Genomic DNA, 21,685 nt, shown 5'->3' on the forward strand with positions numbered 1-21,685 from the left:
TCATAGTCAAACACACCTAAAAGGGAAAAGCTGCTCTAATTGCCAAACCAGGTTCTCCTCTAAATTTATATTCAATACTTCCGATTTATTTAAATTGACACAAAACTCCAATACAGAGCCATAAGAACCACTGTTAGTGAACCTTCTGGTTCCTGCAAGGTAAAAAATCAGCAGCAAAGAGGCTCAGTTTATAATCCCCATTCTATGTTTGATTGCCCCTAATCCAAACGTTCTTACACACCACACCCTCTGTGCAAATGAAACCACCAAAGCGAATAGAATGAGCGACAGGGGGGCACCGCTGCCTAGTCCCACGCTACAAGTAGAATGTCTCTCTCAGTAGCTACCGTTCACCTTAATAGCCCCCATTGTGTTCGTATATAAAATTTGTATCCAATCCTACAATCACTGATTTAACCTCCACCTCCAATTAAATATTTGAACTTGTATGATTTCAAGACAGTTCTATTTCTTTAAATGTTATTTTTAAGAGTATTTTCCACTGTTCCGTTGTCCATTGCCGACGAAGGCTGCCCGCGTTTCACTTTGGCTGCATCAGGGCTTTGGACAAAGGTATCAACGCATTTCGAACAGCAGTTGCTTCTCTCTGGTCATTACAATCTATTGCCTTCATCGGCAATGGACAACATAACAGTGAATCATGAGCTAAGTACTCTTAAAAATAACATTTAAAGAAATAGAACTGTCTTGAAATCATACAAGTTCAAATACTTAAATATTTAATTGAAGGTGGAGGTTAAACCAGCGAGGACTGTCCCATAGAAGTTTGCAAGCTGAGTTAAATAGTCGGCAGCAAACTGGGATCTGAGGTTTCTCCTCCTATACATTAGAGCTCTAAAGTGGTAGGGCTCTAATATAACAAAAAGAAACAGGGGAAACAAAACCAAACACACAACAGCACAATACCAAAGTGGAATTGTCCCAATCAGAATGGTGCGCACCAAAAATGTGTCCTTCAACTCATCTGATAGATTCAAATGCCTTTATTCATCCAATGACTCTATGACCCGACATGCCTAACCGGTCCGCCTCAGGAGTCTTATGAGCCTTTGATGGGTGTGTTGAAGAAACCGTATGAAATAGAAAGATGCACGCACCCTCTAAATATGGCTGGCTTAAGTCGTAAAGCAGTGAAAAACACTGCGACCGTGCTGCAAATTGAAAAAAGGATTTAAAGAAGTAAAAAGAATTTGAAAGTTGAGAGAGTATTTTTGTTTTTTGAACTGATATTTTCTCTCACATAGCCTGTATATAATAATTGCTTGGTGAACCCCACTATTTACCCTTCTCTCTTGAGAATATTGACCATTTAAACCTACTCTGTTTTCTATCTTTCAACCAGTTCTATCCCGTGACTTTCTAATTTTCTCAGAAGTCTTTCGTGAGGTACTTTGTCAAATGCCTTTTGAAAATCCAAATACACAATATCAACCGGCTTATCTTTATCCGCCTTAGCTGGGGGGAGAGGTACACTTGGTTACTTGCACTATCATGAAATCCACATCTGGCTTAAATAGCCTGCACACAGTTAGATCCTCTCCAAGGTCCAGAGCCTCCTCTGTTCAGGATCCAGCTATCCCAGACGTGAAGCAGAATTCCCACCTATTGAAGACCCATATTGAGAAAGTAAAGGCATGGACACTGAATTCATATCATCCCAGTCCTCCTCCAACTGAACTCCCATCTCTTGCTCAGGGCTCCACTGAGGAGGACTTGAACCCTTGGAAGGAGAGACCCCTGGTGCCAGCATCACTGTGAAGTCTGAGGGTTCCATGTGGCCCTTGTTAAACAAATGCTTCATACTGCATATTGATGAATTCTAGAGCAAAACTATACCCAGGACACCTGAGGTCACTTGCCGTCACTCCCGTGTCCCTTTCTGGTGTTTTATGGCAAGTGTGCGGCTGTGCTTCACTGGTGTCGCACTTTTACTCTTTCCTGGCTCTAACTAGGACTTTTGGTCTGGAACATGAGCCATCTGGGATCCCACATCCCCAGAAGAACTAGAGGAGGCTCCTGAGCCACCCACGCGCTATGCGACATGTAGAACACGGGCGGTCCTTGGCCCACTATTGAGGGCAAATCTGGCATGAATCTGAGGTATCCTGGCCTAAGGTGTCCATGCCTCATGATTGTAACCTATAGAGATATTTTGAGGTATAGAGGCTTTTATTTTCAAATTGGGATATCTAAACTTGAAACTTGAAAATGGCAGCCACAACAGCAATTCTGATGCCAAAACAGACTGTGGGAACTACACTAGGGGTCAAAAAAATAATGTTTTTAGGATTTTAGGGGAAGGGGATCCTATCGCTATCCCTAGCACCAAAAAAAAAAAAAAAAAAATCAGTTTTAAAGAACCTCCCCCCCTGATTTTCTCCGATAGGCTGTCATCCTTGTACTGACTGTGCCATGCTGTGGATTGAAACTGCAGCCAGAGAAATGGGAGAGCTTCCACCTCAACAAGCCTGGAACTCAGACTGCTTGACTCTGACTGCCTCTCCAACCTACTGGCAGGCCGGAGACCTCAACCCTCACCAGAACTCACGCGTGCAGTAGAGGGGAAGAAACACAGTCAGCCCTGATCCTGGGGAAAAAATGCCAAGGAGCCACACAGCCTGCACTCAAGTCCCCTGTGGACAGAACTGGGGCGAGCCTTGCTAAACTAAACTAAAGCTTAACTTTATATACTGGGTCATCAACCTAAGGAAGCTCAACTCGGTTTACAACAATTAAATAAGAACTGAAAAAAGTAATAGCAGAGGTTTCAAAAGAGGTTAATTTTCAAAATGTTTAGCAACTTCGCAGCGGTATTCTAGATTAATTGTAATCTTTGGATACATATTTTTGTAATGGCAAAGTAAATAGCATTGCAATACTCTAGTCGGGATAACATGATTGACTGGACCAAAACAGAGAAATGTCGATGATCAAAAAGATATCCAACCTTCCTCAACATTCGTAAACTAAAAAAGAATTTCTTGACCAAGGAATTTTTTGATCCTTGAAGGTATGAGAAGAATCAAAAAGGACTCCCAATATCTTAGAAGAGAACTCAATCTGCAAAGAGGCCCCAGATTCCAAAACTACAGTAGAAAGAAGACAGTCCAATTTTGGGCCTAACCACAGAAGTTTAGTTTTAGTTGTATTAAACTTCATCTGGACAGATATAGCCCAGGCATGAAGTTTGGAAATGCAATAATTTACTTTGAAAACTAAATTGGTAGTATCCGAATCAATCTCAATCAATATAAAGCACAGTTACTTACCGTAACAGGTGTTATCCAGGGACAGCAGGCATATATTCTCACATGTGGGTGACGTCATCTACGGAGCCCCAGCGCGGACAGCTTTTCAAGCAAACTTGCTAGAAGTTTCAAGTTTGCACACTGCACCACGCATGTGCATGCCTTCTCGCCCACTAGAGGGTGCATCCCACCTCGTGGTCCTCAGTTCCATAACTAGCATAGAAGCCATCCCCGGGGAGGCGGGCGGGTTGTGAGAATATATGCCTGCTGTCCCTGGATAACACCTGTTACGGTAAGTAACTGTGCTTTATCCCAGGACAAGCAGGCATGATATTCTCACATGTGGGTGACCTCCAAGCCAACCAAAAAAGGGCAGGTGGGAGGATGGCAATTTAGGAAAACAGATTTTGCAAAACTGACTGGCCAAACCGGCCGTCACTCCTGGATAAAGTGTCCAGACAGTAATGAGAGGTGAACGTATGAACCGAAGACCAAGTGGCAGCTTTACATATGTCCTCCATAGGAGTGGATCGGAGGAAAGCCACTGAAGCTGCCATCGCTCGGACCTTATGCCCCGTGACTCGACCCGGGGGCGGAAGTCCAGCCTGAGCATAGCAAAAGGAAATGCAAGCAGCCAACCAGTTAGACAGAGTGCGCTTGGAAACCGGATGCCCTAATCGATTAGGATCGAAGGACAAAAACAATTGAGGAACCTTCCGATGAGACCTGGTGCGTTGAAGGTAATAAGCCAACGCCCTCTTACAGTCAAGCGTGTGAAGCGCCGTCTAGCCAGGATGGGAGTGGGGCTTAGGGAAGAATACCGGAAGGACAATGGACTGATTGAGGTGGAAATCAGAAACCACTTTAGGTAAAAACTTAGGATGGGTACGGAGAACCACCTTGTCATGATGAAAGACAGTGAAAGGAGGGTCCGCAACCAAGGCTTGCAACTCGCCAATCCGCCTAGCGGAGGTGAGGGCAATCAGAAACACCACCTTCCAAGTCAGAAATTTCAAGAGAGACTTGTTGAGTGGCTCAAAAGGGGGTTTCATCAGTTGAGCCAACACCACATTCAAATTCCACACGACTGAAGGAGGCTTAAGAGGGGGACAAACCCTGAGTAACCCTTTCATGAAGCGTGTCACCAAAGGATGGAGCGACAGAGGGCGGCCATCCAGATGTTGATGGAAGGCAGAAATAGCACTAAGATGAACACGCACCGAAGTGGTTTTCAGGCCAGAGTGCGACAGGTGGAATAAATAGTCCAAAACCGAGGACACCGGAACCGACACCGGATCCAGGTGAAAAGACGAACACCAGGTAAAGAACCTGGTCCATTTCTGCGAATAACAAAGCCTCGTCGAAATCTTGCGTGAGGCTTCCAATACCTCCCTCACCGATTGAGACAGATCAGGCGCAGTTAGGGAGCAAGAAACCAGGCTGTCAGGTGTAATGACTGCAGATTGGGATGTAACATGGATCCTTGACTCTGTGACAGCAGAGAAGGAAACACAGGCAGAAGAAGAGGCTCCCTGGCACTGAGCTGAAGCAGTAGGGAGAACCAGTGCTGACGCGGCCACCGAGGTGCAATGAGAATCATCGTGGCCGTGGACGATTTCAGATGTACTAACGTTCGCATGATCAGAGGAAAAGGAGGGAACGCATACAGGAACCTCCCCTCCCAATCGAGAAGAAAGGCATCGGCCTCCAGACGGTCCCGCGAGTACATCCGAGAACAATACAGGGGCAGTTTGTGGGTCTCCGGCGAGGCAAACAGATCCACCTGCGGCGTTCCCCAGCGAGCGAAAACCTCGCGCAGAACTGCTGAGTGTAGAGTCCACTCGTGCGGTTGCAGAAGTCGACTGAGTTTGTCTGCCAGACAATTCAGTTCTCCTTGGATGTAGACCGCCCGAAGGAAGATGTTCCGGGAGACTGCCCACTCCCAAAGGCGAAGAGCCTCCGAGCAGAGGGGCCAAGAGCCCGTTCCACCCTGCTTGTTCACATAGTACATTGCCACTTGATTGTCCGTGCGGACGAGGACAACCTGATTCCGCACTATGTGAACGAATGCTCGGAGTGCTAGAAAGATGGCCCGAAGCTCTAGCACGTTGATGTGACACCGACGGTCCTCGGCAGACCACAGGCCCTGCGTGCGAAGACCGTCGATGTGGGCTCCCCACGCGTACTCCGAGGAGTCTGTGGTCAGAACCTTGCGAAACGGAGGGGTGAGAAACAGTAAACCCTTGGACAGATGTGAAGAGTTTGTCCACCAACGCAGCGATTTCCGCAAAAGCGGAGTCACCGCAATGAGGCGAGACACTGGATCGCACTCCTGACGCCACTGGGAAGCGAGGGTCCATTGTGGGATCCTCAGATGCAGCCTGGCAAACGGAGCGACGTGGACCGTCGACGCCATATGCCCGAGCAGTATCATCATGCGGTGGGCCGACACCACCGATAGTTGAGAAACCTGACGGCCCATCCGGACCAAGGCTTCCAACCGCTGGGGCGGGAGATAGGAGCGCAGGCGCACCGTGTCCAGCACCGCGCCTATAAATTGAAGAGACTGAGCCGGGCACAACTGAGATTTTGGAAAGTTTATCTCGAACCCGAGGCTCTGCAGGAAGGCAATAGACCGTCGGGTCGCTGAGATAACCCCCTCCCTGGTCGGGGCTTTGATAAGCCAATCGTCCAGGTAAGGGAACACATGAAGCCCACGAGACCTCAGGGCTGCCGCAACCACCACCATGCACTTCGTGAAGACTCGTGGAGATGAAGCCAGGCCGAAGGGCAGGACCCTGTACTGTAGGTGCAAATCCCCCACCTGGAATCGTAAAAATCTTCGGAAGGCGGGATGCACCGGAACATGGGTGTATGCTTCCTTCAAGTCGAGGGAGCACATCCAGTCCCCCTCCTCCAAAAGAGGATATAAGACCGGGAGAGACAGCATTCGAAACTTCTCCCGGACCAGGAATTTGTTGAGCTTCCTGAGGTCCAGTATGGGGCGCAGGTCCCCGGTCTTTTTTGGAACCAAAAAGTAACGGGAGTAAAACCCCGTACCCCGCTGGTCCTGGGGGACCGGTTCGACCGCCCGAAGCACCAATAGGGCCCTGGCCTCGGCCAGAAGGGTCGGCAGCTGCGATCGGTTGCAAGAGGCCAGATTTGGAGGATGGTCCGGTGGCGAGGATACAAAGTTGAGCGAGTAGCCCTCGGAGACGGTCCGGAGCACCCAAGCGTCTGAGGTTATCTCGGTCCATGCCACCCGGAAGAACCGAAGACGCCCCCCGATAGGAAGGGGTTCCTGTGATATCGCGGAGGGGAACCCGCCCCGTCCGCTCAGCCCGTCAAAAGGAAGGCGCGGGCTTAGAAGGACCCTGCGCCGGGGCTTGGGTTTGTCCCCCTCTGCCTCGCTGAGACGGACGTCTCGGAGGTGGCCTTGAGAAAGCCGGGGTCGACTTCTGAGGATATCGGCGCGGCGGAGGCCGGAAAGGTTTCTGCGGCGGGGGCCTAGGTTTGGGGCAGACCAGGGATGCTAACGAGCGCTCCTGCTCCAACAACCGCTTGGTCGCCGCATCTAAGGACTCGTCAAATAACTCGGACCCCACACAAGGCAAATCTGCAAGACGTTCCTGCAGGTTTGGGTCCATGTCGAGGGTGCGAAGCCAGGCCAAGCGGCGCATGGCCACTGCGAAGGCCGACACCCTCGAAACCAGCTCAAATGCGTCATACACCGCATGAAATAGGTACAACCGCAATTGAGACAGGTTGGACATAAACTTATCAAATCCTGCTCTTTGGGAGTCCGGTAACGAGTCTCGATATTGAGGAAGGTCCTTCACCATGCCACGCAAATAGGAGGAAAAGGTGAAGGCATAATTTAGAACCCTGGTGGCCATCAGGGAATTTGAATAGAGGCGACGGCCAAACTTGTCCAGGGTCCGCCCCTCCCTGCCGGGTGGAACCGCCGCAGAAACCCGTGAGGGCTGTGATTTCTTAAGGGCAGACTCCACCAGAAGAGACTGGTGGGAGAGCTGCGCCTTTTCGAACCCTTTAGGGGGCACCGTCCTATATTTCGCTTCCATTTTTGAAGGCACAGACGTGACTGTAAGAGGGTTTGACAAGTTCTTCAACCAGGTCTGCAGAAGGACTCTGTTGAGGGGGAGCCTAGGCACCTCTCTAGGAGGAGTGGGAAGGTCCTGTTCCTCCAAAAATTCTTTGGAATATTGAGAACCGACCATCAGGTCTAACCCCAGGGCTCGGGCCATGTCCTGAACAAAGGAGGAAAATGAGGACGGCCTGGCCGGGGGAGACGGGGTTCTCGACCGCCCCACCGAGGAGAGGGGAGAAGCCTCATGGGAATAATGAGGATCCCTAACTGACCCCGAGTCCCAGGACCCCCTCTCCAAGGCCCTCGAGGGGGAAGGAGAAATTCTCCGCCTCGCAGAACCCTTGGGTGAGGACCCCGGGGTCTGGGGGACACTCTCCCACTTCCTCGGCGAGGCGGCACGGGAAGACTTCCCATGAGGTGATCGGAGGAGCCTCGGGTTGTCGAGGCGCAACTCCGACACCTGCAGCGCCTCGCCCCCGAGCGGCGAGGAACGATCGTGCCGAGGCGAGCCTCGCGGCCGCTTAGACTTCCTCGATCGGCGCCTCGTCCGAGGTCGCGTCGAGGGCGAGGCGTCCCGGGATGACCCCGAGGAAGAGGAGGAAAGACGGCGCACTCTGCGCAACTTTTCCTTGGGCCTCACACTCCGCTCAGGCGGCCCCCCCGAGGTCGAGGTCAGGGGCGGGGCCGAGACCGAGGTTAAGGGGGGCCACAGTACCCGAGACCGAGGCTCCCGAGGTCGAGGGAGCCGAGGCCGGAGCCTCCGAGACCGAAGGCGCCCCGGCCGAGGTCGAGGCCGCCGGAACCGCAGCCCGCTGCAACACTTCCAGGGCCCCCGTCAGCTCCGATGAAATCAGGGCTCGAAGGAGTTCCTGGAAGGCCGGAATTCCCACGAAGGTGGGGAGTTCCGAGTCCGGAGCACACTCCCTGGAGGGCGACCTCGGTCTCGAGTATTTCCTCGGGGTGTGCGAAGTCGAGGTCCGAGGCGGGGCCGGGGTCGACCCACCCGCCTTAGCCTGAGTCGAAGATGGCTTCTTTGCTGAAGGGGATGGAACAGAGGACTTACCCGAAGCCGGCTTCCCTGTAGACGCCTTAGAAGACGAGGGCCGAGGCGAAGCTGAGGCCCCCGAGGACGAGGTCAAGGCCGGGGCCGAGGACGAGGTCAAGGCCGGGGCCGAGGCCGAGGCCGACGTCGAGGCCTTAGGCGGCGTGTCGACGGCGAACAATTCCGCCATTCTGGCCTTACGGCGACGGAGGGCTCTGTTTTGGAAAGTAGCACAGCGATCACACGACGCTGTCGGATGATCCGGCCCAAGACAGACAATGCACCACCGGTGAGGGTCAGTGATGGAAAGTAACCTCTCACACCGGCTGCACTTTTTAAATCCCGTAACAGGACGGGACATCAACGAAGAAGAAGGCCGGGAACGACCGACGTCCCGCGGCCACGGCTTCCGGGAGCCCCCGGAGCCCAACGAAAAATAATTTTTTTTTTTTTTTTTTTGAAAAAGAAAAGAAACGAAAAGACAAGAAAGCAGCACCGCGAACTTATTCAAAGAAAAGAACAACGAAACGCGGCAGCTAGAAGGCAATACAACTGGAGCTCAGATCCACAGGGCTTTCTGGCTCCGCGGAAAAAATTGAACTGAGGACCACGAGGTGGGATGCGCCCTCTAGTGGGCGAGAAGGCATGCACATGCGTGGTGCAGTGTGCAAACTTGAAACTTCTAGCAAGTTTGCTTGAAAAGCTGTCCGCGCTGGGGCTCCGTAGATGACGTCACCCACATGTGAGAATATCATGCCTGCTTGTCCTGGGATAAAGATATCATCCGCATAGGTCAGTGGTCAGCAAACTACGGCTCTTTAGTCACTTGAGTGCAGCTCGCCTAGAGCAGGGGTGCCCAATCTGAGCTTTCCCCACTTCCCTTCCCTGCAGGACCGACCAACTCTTGCCACCCGACGTCAATGAGGAAGTTCTGAGCCAGCCAATCGCTGCTGGCTGGCCAGAACTTCCTCTCTGATGTTAGAATTGACATCGGGTGGCGAGCGTTGGTCGGAAAGGAAGGAAGGAAAGAAATGAAAGAAAGAAAGAAAGGAAAGGAAGGAAGGAAAGGAAGAAAGCACTGAGAGAGAGAGAGAGACAGACAGACAGACAGAAAGAAAGGGGGCATGGAGAGAGAAAGAAAGAAAGAAGAGGGGCAGGATGAAAGAAAGAAAAGTTGGGGAAGGGAATGAGGTCTGGAGGAGAGGAAACATACAGGGGCTGAAAGTAGGGAAGAAATATGAATGCACATTCAGAAGAATAAGTGCAACCAGAGACTGATGAAATTACCAGACAACAAAGTTAGGAAAAATGATTTTATTTTCAATTTAGTGATCAAAATGTATCTGTTTTGAGAATTTATATCTGCTGTCTATATTTTGCACTGTGGCCCACATTTACTAAACCGCAATAGCGGTTTTTAGTGCAGGGAGCCTTTGAGCATCGAAAGCAGCGCAGGGCATTCAGCACAGCTCCCCCTGCACTAAAAACCGTTATCGCGGTTTAGTAAAAAGGGAGGGGGAATATTTGTCTATTTTTGTATAGTTGTTACTGAGGTGACATTGCAAAAAGTCATCTGCCTTGACCTCTTTAAAAACCCGCGGAATATAAATGATAATTAACATTTTCTCTGCGTACAGTGTGCTTTGTGTTTTTTAAAATTTTATTGTTGGCAAATCATTTTGACTTGGCCATGAAGGTAAGGGGGGGGGGAGGGAGGGGAGCTGCTGAAAGACATCTAGTAATCCTTACAGACTTGACTATGCAGGGAATTATTTTTGTAAAATCATGTTTTGTTATGTGACTGGCATTATTTAGACTTTAATTTCTATGAATGAATGGAATGAAAATGATATAAAATTGCTTGCTTGTTTTTATGTGTGTGCGCTGAAGGGAAGTGGAGAGAGAGTGGACTGAGGATGCTGAAGGGAAATGGGGAAGAGAGAGTGGGAAGAAGACGCTGATTTATAAATTGACAATTGTACAGAATATTATTTTTATACTTTAATATAATAAGTCAGTATAAAACTATTTGAGGCTTGTGTGGATGGGATCAGATGGTTTGCGGGGATGGGGACAAATTTTTTCCCCGTGTCATTCTCTAGGCTCTGCCACAAATCGATTTCAACTACGTGCGGGTGAGCGGCATGTCAATCGGGTTAACGTAGCCGTCGTAGCGCAAGCGGCTCTCCAAAAAAAAATCTTAATTGTTGTACTGCTGATTTTGGTTCTTTTGACCAATGAGTTTGCCTACCACTGTACCTCCACCCCTGTGGGCCGACGGTCGGGCGGAGGTGAGAAGATGCCGAGTCTCCTAAGGGCGGCCAATAGCCTGCACTCGACCCCTGCTTAACAGTAGATGAGATTACTTCAGGGACGGCCCCAAGCTCCAAAGAAAACTATGCAGGCTGGCTAACAGGTAATGGGATTGGTCTGGTCAGCTATAGACCTAAGTCTATGTGCTCTCAAAGTAGGCAGAGCTGAATAAACACTCCAAGCACCAGAATTCCCAAGAAAGGGACAAAATAATTGTGGAGGCATGCGTGCAGAAGACAAAAACTGTAGGTTGAGCTAGAGCAGTGTTCTTCAACCTTTTGACACCTACGGACCGGCGGAAATAAAATAATTATTTTGTGGACAGGCATCAGTCCGCGGACCGGCAGTTGAAGAACATTGGGCTAAGTCATGGGCCCATCTCCGCCCCAGACCCCATCCCCATAATAGTACTATATACACACAAACACAATATAATTGTATTAACAACACATAACGGTCAACCACAAAATTAAACTACACAAAGCACACTGTATGCATTTCAACATTCATTCCTACCACAAAACAGATAAACCCATGCAAATGCAGGACCAAAAACTAAAAGTACTAATATATACAAACAAACCCTAAGGTGCAGTACAACCCCAGAGGAAAAGAAACAAATGCATTTCTTCCTGAACAGACAAGCAGATGTAAATCAATCACTAAATATAAAAATAAAAGCATTCCCCCTACTGTTGTTCTCTCTCCCATCCTATATCTCCCCTTCCCAGCAACAATGATAAAACAACTACAAACAGTACAAAACACAGCCCTGAGACTAATCTATTCACTAAGAAAACACGACTACATCACCGAGGCATATCTCGACTCACACTGGCTCCCAATTCAAGCAACAATACTATTTAAATTCTACTGTCTTATTATTCAAATCCATAAACAGTGACAGCCCAGCCTACTTGAACAACCGCCTAATCCAAACTACCACAACCAGACATAGGAGAACCCAGACACCATTCACATAACCTCCAATCGGAGATATCAAAAGAAAAAACTGTACGATGGCCTTCTAGCCACACAGATAGCAAAACTACACCACCAACTCTCCAATCTACTAATCGCAACCCCAAACTACAAAACTTTCAGAAAAGAAATAAAACCCTGCTATTCAAGAAAACCATGAAGACTAACACCGTATGAAACATTTCAATCCTCTGAAGCAACCCACTCTACTCTGTAACACCTCTGGACATGTCCAGAAATCCTCTAATGTAATCCGCCTTGAACCGCAAGGTAATGGCGGAATAAAAATCACTAATGTAATGATAGTGTCTGAAAACATGAAGGCAATGAAACAGTGTGACCAGGTGGTGGCTGCAGCCAGAAGAATGCTGGGCTATATATAGAGAGAGGCGTAACTAGCAGAAAGAGGTGTTGATGCCCCTGTACAGGTCATTGGTGAGGCCACACTTGGAGTACTGTGTTCTGTTTTGAAGGCCCTATCTGACAAAAGATCTAAAAGACGACTTGAAGAGGTCCAGAGGAAGGTGACAAAAATGGTAGGGGGTTTGTGCCAAAAGACATACAGGAAGAGACTAGAAAACCTGAATGTGTATACTCTCGAGGGACAGGAGAAATATAATACAGAAATTTAAATATTTGAAAGGTATTAAAATAGAACTAAATCTTTTCCAGAAAGGGATCTAAACCGAGGATGAGGCGTGATAGACTTAGGAAATTGTTTTGCGTGAAGAAGGTGGTGGATGTCTGGAATGTCCTCCTGAGGGAGGTGGTGGAAAGGAAAACATTAATGAAATTCAAAAAAGCATGGGATGAACACAGAGGATCTATAATTAGAAAATGAACTGTATAAGTTGATAAAATAAGGCTGGTCCTGGGCAGATTTGCACAATCTGTGTCATATTTATAGCAACTCAGTTTAGAATGGGCTGGGGAGGGCTTTGACAGGAACTACAGCAATTTGGACTATGAGGATGTGATGGGCAGACTCTACGGTCTGTATCCCACAAACAAAGAGATGGCTTGTATAGGCTATGGTGAGCTTCGATAGCAACTCCAGTAGCTGGAACCAAAGGACAGTATTGGGCAGACTTTACAGTTAATGGCTCAAAAAGAACTAAGAAAAAAGACAATTCAATGTAAGAACATAAGAAGTTGCCTCCGCTGAGGCAGACCAGAGGTCCATCTCGCCCAGCGGTCCGCTCCCGCGGCGGCTCATCAGGCCTATTGCCTGATCAGTGGTCCTTGACTATTCCTATAACTTGCCTCTCACTCCTATCCCTATAACCTACCTCTATTCCTATATGTAATTATGAATTTACGTGTAATTATTGGGCAGACTGGATGTTACATTTTATATGCATTAATAAACGTGTAATAAATAGGAGGGAAAACCTCAGAGAACAGCACGGAACTAGAGAATGACACAGTGACCCGTTACCGCGGCTAACCGCAATAAAACCACAAGAATGGGTAAAATTTATATCTGCTTACCGCCAGTGCGGAAACAATATTTTTTGCCGCTCCATGGAGAACCCCACCCACCACAGCGCCCTGAGATGTTTGTTTATTAATAACTTTATATACCACATAACATCCTAAAATGATCTAAGCGGTTTACAATACACAATTCATATTCATCAAGAAAAGAACTCCATTAAAAATAGGAAAGGAAAGATTAAGAACAAAAGTTAAAAAGTTTTTTGGTTTTTTCCATAAAATAATTCTAATAGTAAAACAATTAAACACAGATCACAGTCCCAAACTCTGTTCTAAGCTGAGAAAGCCAATATCCCCCTATTTTCCCCCCCCCCCATCATGAGTCTGGTAGCTCGAGGTCCTAAGACCCCACCCCGCTCATGGGTCCGGCAGCTCCAATGGCTCCAGATGGCTTCCCTCCCTCCCTGCCGCTGGCACACACCTTGAAGAGCGGTCTTATCTCTACACAGGCTTGTTCGATGGTGCTTGCAGAATCCCTCTGCCAGGCTCCTCCTTATGACACAACTTCCTTTTTATGCAAAGACAGAAAACTGCATCATAAGAAGGAGCCCGGCACAGGGGAGGCCGTGAACACCATTGAGCAAACCTGTGTAGAGATTGGCTCACTCTGTAAGGTGTGTGTTAAGATGCAGGGAGGGAGGGAAGCCGTCTGGACCCGCAAACGAGTGGGGGAGCTGGAGCTGTTGGCCCTAATGGAGATAGGAAGCAATGTATTGCAAAGTAGATAGAGGAATTGGCCCAGGAGGGAGGTTGGGGGCTGGACAAAAGGACACAGGAGGGGGGAGGCGGGCTGGAGCTGAAGGTAAGGGAGTGAGAGGTGCTTAACCTATGGAAGGGAGGGCTGGAACTGAAGGGAAGGGAGAGAGCTACAGGACCTGCAGGAGAGGGAGGTGGAGGGAAGAGAAGGGAAAGGAGATGTCAAACTAAATGAATGAAGGAATAGGGAATGAAATACTGAACACAGCAGAGAGAGGGAGAGCCACAGGAAGGTATCAGAAACAAGAGGGGAAATAATGGGCGTCAAGAGGAGAATAGGGACAAGGACACAAAGGGAGATGCTGCAAAGAAATGGTACATAGACAGAGAGAGGCAATGCCAGACATGGGGGGGGGGCATATGGTCACAGAGGGAAAGTGCTAGATGTGGGAAATAATAGGGAGAGGAGTAATGCAGGACTTAGACTAGTGATGAATAAATGCAGGGAGATGGACGGGAAGTTATAGGGGATAAGTCCTTGTCCAGCATCTCACCCAAGTGCATCTCCCTGACCCAGAAAAGGGAAAGATAGGTACACAAAGATGGAAGATGGATGGTGAGCAGATAGAAGAAATATCAAATGAGCAGGAGACCCTGGCGAATGAGTTAAGAGATGACAGAGGGAAACAGAAACCAGAGCCTGGGACCAACATTTTCTGAAAAATAAAATGACCAGACAACAAAAGGTAGAAAAATAATTTTATTTTCTATTTTGTGATTAGAATATATGAGAACTGAAATTTTTATCCTGCCGGCACTGGTGTTAGACATGGCTAAGGCCCAGGGCAGACATTTGGGAGGTGACCCAAAAGCCCACTACTAGCCCGTGTCATCTTGAGCTTCCAGCAGGCTTAGGGCTTTCTCTAGCCTTAATTGCACTCCTTGGCCTAAAACATCCCTGGCATGTGTGATTTTTTCCCCCCATAGTATAGGAGGAAATTAATCTTTTTACTTCTTTGGTGTTGTATTATATGGAAGGTGTGGCTTCTTGGGATTTTGGGTTAATTTAGGTTTATCATTTTTGGTCAGTTATTATGTATTTTGCATTTGTGTTCTATGTGTGACCAAGATATTCTGTTAGGATGAGTTTTCTATGTAGCATTCAGTATTCCTGATAGTGGAGTGGATATTGTGAGAGGAGATGGGGTTTGTTGATTCTTTTTCTGTATTTATGATTTATAAAATGACAGCCGTACAGCACATTGGTCCTTTTTATACTTTAATAATAAAATGATTTCAATATAAAATAGCTATTCTTGTGCGGATGGTATCAGACTGAGTCCGCGGGGACGGGGTGAGGAAAGGGACAGAGTCCGCAGGGACGGGGCGGTTCTCAGACTTCTATGTCCCACCCCCTCCAGAAATGAGCTCTTAATAAATGAGGCATCTGCAGGGCTCAACTGGGAGTCAGATGACCCCCTGGAACAAGAGCAACCCCTCACTAAACTTGTGCAAGATATGGCTATCCACCTGTTGGGAGATGGAAAATACTTAAGAGCCATGGAGCCACACAGGGCTTAGAAAACAAAGAGCTAAGCTGTTCCTTATATCTCTACCCCAAGCCTGGACTAGTATAAAGCTGTACTATGGAAATTAATGTTAAGTTCCATAGGTGTGAAATGTTTGCAGTTTGATTATTGGGCCTTCTTTGAAATATTCTGTGTATAATCTCATAAGATATTATTGAGATGCCACTGTACCTTGTTAGTTGTTAATTAAAAAAAAAGGGGGCCCAGCTGTAGAGTGGGATTGGGAGAGGAGGAGGGATAGCATAGCAGGTTCGGGTTGAGGAGGCTGGTTAGGTTTTGTTCGGGGGGGGGGGGGGGGAAGGAGATGCTATGATTCAGCTCAATGGAGGGCTATTTCCTTTTTAGCCCTCCCCCCCTCTGTTTTCTGTTTCTATGGCATTGTTTGCTATTGTGTGCCGGGGTCCTTTCATGTCTGGTCTAGTTGAGTTTAGCTGGATGTGAGGGTCAGGGGTGGGCGTTCAACTTGCTGTTTGTTTTGAACACTATCAAAAATTTAATGGCAATAGTATGCTGTGTAATGTTTATTGTATATTTGTGAGCAGTCATCAATAAAAATTGTTTAAACATAAAAAAAGGGAGGAGCAGGGTGTATGCCATTGCTGGTCTCAGCTGGGTGTTTTTTGTTTTTATTTATTTATTTATTTTTTTTTTTTTTGGGGGGGGGTTAACCAAAGATATAGATTAGAGTAACCCAAAGGGAGAATTTTGGTTTAAGTGGATGCTCTAAGGGTTGATGGGTAAAGGATAAAATGCCTGACACCAGGCAGACTGTTAACAATGATGTTCTGGAGCATGTAATGGATGTTATGCCAAAATTTGAACAGCAGATCTGTGGAGTATGGCTGCTAAGGCAACTTTTAGGTTAGCTTGTTTTGATACACTTAGAGGGAAAACTGATATTAGAATCGAAGAATGAAGTCACAGGAAGGTTTGTTATGGAGAGGAAAAAAATAGTGCCGCGGATACAGGTTCAAGGCCATTCACCGCCCCATGGAGTAAAGTATCTACCGTGTTGCTTCCCTTCCCACTCCTCCTAGTCATCAGCCCTCTTCAAAATTGCAACACTTGCTCCCTCATGCTGGAGGCAAAAAAAACTCCCAACAACCCCATCTAGGTATCTTTCCCCCTCGTCAGACCCTTCCCCTTCGCAGGCGCTCTTCACTTTCCGAGGTGTCCGGACGTGGTAACCATTCTCACAAGTCTCGCGCGACTGCCCCAAAGCTTCTCCTCCGACGCAAGCCGCCCTGGAAACGGGAAGTGCATCAGAGGAGAAACTTTGGGGCAGTCGCACAAGGCTTGTAAGAACGTCAGGACACCTCAGAAAGTGAAGAACACCTGCGAAGGTGCGGGGGTGGCCCAACAAGTGGAAGAGGTTGAGTGGCGCTGAAGGGAAGTGAGGAGGGGAGAGAGATAGAGGAGCAGATGCTAAAGGGAAGTGGAGAGGGGAAGGAGAGGTGAGCAGATGCTGGTTGGAAGGGGAGAATGAGAGAGGGGAGCAGATGCTAAAAGTGGGGAGGAGAGAAAGGATGGATGTGAGGGGAGAGAGAGAGGAGAACAGACACTGGATAGGAGAGGATAGAGGGGAGCAGACTCTGAAAGGAAATGGAAAGAAAAGAACATATACTGGATGGAAGGAGGGGATAAAGAAAGAGAGTACATGCTGGATTAGGGGAAGAGGATAGATTTAGTGAGATACTGGAAGGGGTGAGGGAAAGAGGTGGAAACTGTAGGTAGACACAATGAAAGGGAAATTGAGGACTGGAAAATAAGTAGACAAGAGGTAGAAAACAAATTGAGAAGAGCAGAAAAGAAAGAGAAAGGAGATATAGATACCAGAGAATTGGGGGAGGGGGAGCAGATACCAGATCTGAAGGGAGGAAAGGCAGAGAGAGATGCTAAAAACCACCTGGGGAGGGAGTGAGAGATGGAAGGGAAGAAGACAGAGATGTCAGACCATGGGGGGAGCAGAGGGAAGAAGATGGGTGCCAGATTAATAGGGGGAGGGGAGGAGGGAGGGATGGAAGGGAGAGGCAGACAGTTTCTGGTAGAGGCCTAGAAATAGAGCACTTGCAATATGGAAGAGGCCGAGAGAAGGCAGACAATGGATGGAAGGAAGAGAATGATGAGAAGATGAGGAAAGCAGAAACCAGACTACAAAGGTAGAAAAAAAATTTCTATTTCTATTGTTTTTTGCTCTAGGATAAAGTAGTATTGTAGCTGTGTTGATAAATATTTTTATAAACAAAGCCCTGCCAGCTGAAGATCTCTTCCTCTAGTTTAGCAGCCAGAGCTCTGATTTATAAAATGACAATTGTACGGAATGTTGTTTCTTTTTATAAAATAAGTTCAGTATAAAACTATTCAAGGCTTGTGCAGATGGAATCAGATGGTTTGCGGGGACGGGGCAGGGACGGGGACTGAGCTCATGGGGACAGGGCCCGAGCTCGCCGAGGACGAGGCAGAGATGGGGACAAATTTTATCCATGTGTCATTCTCTATTATGGAATATGTTCAACTGATCATAGGGTGGCCTAGTCAATGGCAGAGCAACAAGGAAAAGGTATAGATCCGATGCTTTGCTGGTTGCAAGGATCCATCACATGTTCAGTATAAAACCTGTTCCTCAGTCTACAGTAGGATACCTAACAAGGTCTTATTAACCACCCCATACCATGAAAACTAGCTCTCTTGGACAATACAGCTAATGCTATATGAGGGCCTTAGTCAGTGATAAAGGACAGCAAGGTATAGCTGGAGGTCATGTGCTTCCCCCCCCCATTAAAATGGGGTCATAACCACAAAGTATGGGAATCCTCTCCAAGCCTTGACCCTCTGCCTACCAGCCTTCTTCCCTGGCCCACAGCTTAAGACAAGAAATGAATTAGAATTCAATTGCTACAATGGATTTGAACAAAAAGGATGAGGAATGAATTTTAAATAGGTAAAATTTCAGAAATACAACTCATAATATGGAAGCCATATCTCTCAACTGTAAATATATTTTTCATTATTTTCATTAGAGTCTGACATCTCCAATAACTGCTTCAAAAATATAATTGCTCGTCCTTTCCCATGCAAAGACACCACAGCTTACCAGGATGTCTGTCATCAAAGGGATCTGGATCACCCTTACGATATTCTTCCGTCTCCTTCTCAATCAATTCAGACATCCTGTGGCAGAGAAGGGAGATTCAGGTTAAACACCATTCTCAGCTAAAATCCTTCTTGGGTCTACAGTTAATTTCTCTCACCGAGTCAGAATAGAAACCATGTCATGCCCACTGCCATGTTCACTCTCCCACGTTTCTAACAGGGTAGTGAGCTCTGCCTTGGAGTCCACATAAGAGGTAACTGAAGTCATGTCTTAGCCTGAGAAAACAAAGGAAAGAAAATTATCCCAACTGTTATTTTATATCCTCCCCTAGGTCTATATCAGCACCTTGTCATAAATTCTACTACAGTTCAAGATACTCTCCCCAGAATGTGGGCATATCAGAGGATGCTACTACTTTTGTTACTTAGTCCTACTGTACTATAGAATTCTAAATATAACGCCAAAAGTTAGATGCTAAAAAGATTAGCGCTGAGCTCTTGTTCTATAAAGGACACCTGATAGCGCACAGGTCGCACCTAACTTTGGGTGCTTGGCTTGCGCCTAATAGAAACACGTGTAAGTTCAGTGCCCAAAGTTAAGCGTGGATCAGCACTATTCTATAACTTGGTGTCTAACTTTGGGTATGCCCATGACCCATATGCAAATTCCAGCACCCAACTTTGGGTGACCTATATAGAATCCAGGGGAAAGCACATAAGAAATCACCCTTTCCAGACTGGGCTTAAAGCCCTTGGAAGCTCCATCAGAAGTTTCACCAATTCCAGACCATTATGCCCTTCCTTGCTTTTACTAGATCAGCCAATATATCACAGAAATCCTCTCATTAAAACTATTAAGGAACTTATTTCACCACTAAGCATGTGGACAGACAACAAAAAAGGAGTCCAACAAGGTCTGCAAAATAACAAGCGACGAGCAAAAACCAAACTGCAGACTAATAAGTACAAGATGCAGGCAGTGTTTATTATACCACATAATTAATGTAGTTATTAATACTACCTTATTACAAACCAAGTGACCCGACACAATCCGTGTTTCAGAAAACACGCCTTCTTCAGGGGTCCATGGTTGATAAGGTTTGAAATAAATCGCAATAAAAAGGTATAAACAAACGCTGCCTGCATCTTGTACATATTAGTCTGCAGTTTGCTTTTTGCTCACCACTAGGCAAGTTGCTTATAACAGGTGTTCTTCATAGACAGTAGGGGAATGCAGCCACACTTGGTGGTGAAGTCCTCTGACTGAGCCCGAGTGCCGGTGCTCTCCCCTACTGTTGAGCTTACTGGGCATGTGCAGGAATCCCTATACCTACAGCCCCCTCCCCTCAGCCTGCCAGTTTTGTCTTTAGCAATGAGCAGAATTTGAGACGAGGGGATGGAGGGCGGGCAAGTGTGGCTGCATTCCCCTACTGTCTACTGAGAACACCCATTATACAGAAGCAACTTTGCTTTCTCCGGAGACATGCAGAGGCTATGCAGGCACACTTGTTGGTGAGTCCCAAGCTTGAAGTAGATGGGTGGTGGTAAAAAGAGTCATAGAGCAAACAAGTTCTGTTTGACCAAACTATACGGTTAATTAAGTTTGCTGCTTCTGGCCAGGAGAGGACTGCGAGGTCGAGACCGAACCTATGGGACCTTGCACTATATCTTCATTATTTGAGAAGGGTGCTTCAGTTTCCACAGTTGAGCCCTGTGCTAGAACTGCTGCTTCCGGTGGAGGAGTAGTGCACTGTTCAAGTGCTGGGGCTCTCTTATGTTGGCCTGCCGAATCTGCCGTTTTTTAAAATTTTCTAGCGGCATCAGTGACAGGGCTTCCCTCCCCTTGTGGTACCGAGACAGGGCCCTGGGGGGAGGGAACAAGCGGCGAAGTTTGCGGCTTTGCTGATTTCTTTGAAGGTCCAGCGCGAAGAGCCCCTGAGTGAGAACGGCCTTCCATTGCGGTTTTCCTGTCAGCAGCAAAAAGTGCCCTCCCGGTCCTAGCACCTACCTTAAGAACCAGCGCCTTTTCAGAGGTAGTGGTCACTGCTGTTTAATGCTGCAGGGGAATTCAATTCCTTTCTTCCAGGCTACTCTGTCTTTTTTTTTTTTTTAAGAAAAAAAAACCTTTTCTCCTTCTATGTCATTTGTTTTAATACCAAGAGGAAATTAAGTTAAATTTAAGCTATATTGTTTACATTTTTTTTTTCCTGTGAGAAAGAGAGGAAAGCTGCAACCTGTCAGGAGCAGCTGAAGAAAAAACTGACAAGCTGAGGGGAAGGGCTGTAGGTGTAGGGACTCTTGCACATGCCCAGTAAGCTCAAAAGCTAGCTAGTTAGGAGAGAGCACCGGCACTCAGGCTCAGTCAGAGGACTTCACCAAAAACTGTGCCTGCATATCCCCTGCTTTGCTCTGGAGAAATAGTAGCTTGTTCAGGTTTTCTGTACTACTGCAATGTTGCCAACACATAAAATTATGTAAATGCAAAGCCAGTACATGAATAGTGTATACTAATTCACAAAGTGCTTACACTTCACAAAAAAAAAAACAACAGTTACTATTATCTGGATTGGTTTTTTAAAGAAAGAAACTCATTATTTCCTAATTTCTTTTCTTTTTAGTGTTTTTAATCAGATTATGGATTTTTACCTCACTAAGGCTGCAGTTGTCCTGGTGGGCAGAAGGGGGCGATAGACAGGTGTGAGAGGAACTACCTGTCCCAGAATGCACCGAGCTTTACAGTCTGGTGCTGAGACTCATTAAGGAAGTAATTCAACCATGCTAAGTCAGAGGGGCAGATCTCAGGCAGGAAGAAGAATATATGAATAGCTTAGACTAAATTATGGAGAGGTCTCAGAGAAAGAAAGTGAATGAAAGAGAGACTCCCAGTTTTCCCTAGACATGGGCCTACACCTTGTGAAGGAGTGAAGTGTGAGAATGAGAGACTGTTAAGCGACCGGAACATTCTTTGCATGGCTGAGGTAAGCCAATGATATTGTACGAGGCAAATGGTGACAAGCAAACTTCTTTATTCATATGCAAGTGTGTCCTGGCTGTAGTTATGTGCTGACCTCACTTAGAAATCCTGGCCAGTCTCATC

At 47.1% G+C, this 21,685-nt stretch overlaps 1 protein-coding gene across 1 annotated transcript in view; it reads right to left on the bottom strand.

Annotated features, from left to right (window-relative positions):
• DCAF1 (DDB1 and CUL4 associated factor 1) overlaps nt 1–21,685 on the bottom strand; it is a 237,396-nt gene that overhangs the window by 207,513 nt on the left and 8,198 nt on the right. Inside the window, exons 2-3 of the mRNA XM_033926631.1 lie at nt 18,747–18,864; nt 18,590–18,666 (exon numbers count right to left, since the gene is read on the bottom strand). Of these exons, the coding sequence (XP_033782522.1) occupies nt 18,590–18,666; nt 18,747–18,856 (187 nt within the window). The 5' untranslated portion in view covers nt 18,857–18,864. The remainder of the gene's footprint in view (nt 1–18,589; nt 18,667–18,746; nt 18,865–21,685) is intronic.

The sequence above is a fragment of the Geotrypetes seraphini genome, chromosome 17, assembly GCF_902459505.1.
Source record: "Geotrypetes seraphini chromosome 17, aGeoSer1.1, whole genome shotgun sequence".
Classification (NCBI taxonomy): Eukaryota; Metazoa; Chordata; class Amphibia; order Gymnophiona; family Dermophiidae; genus Geotrypetes; species Geotrypetes seraphini.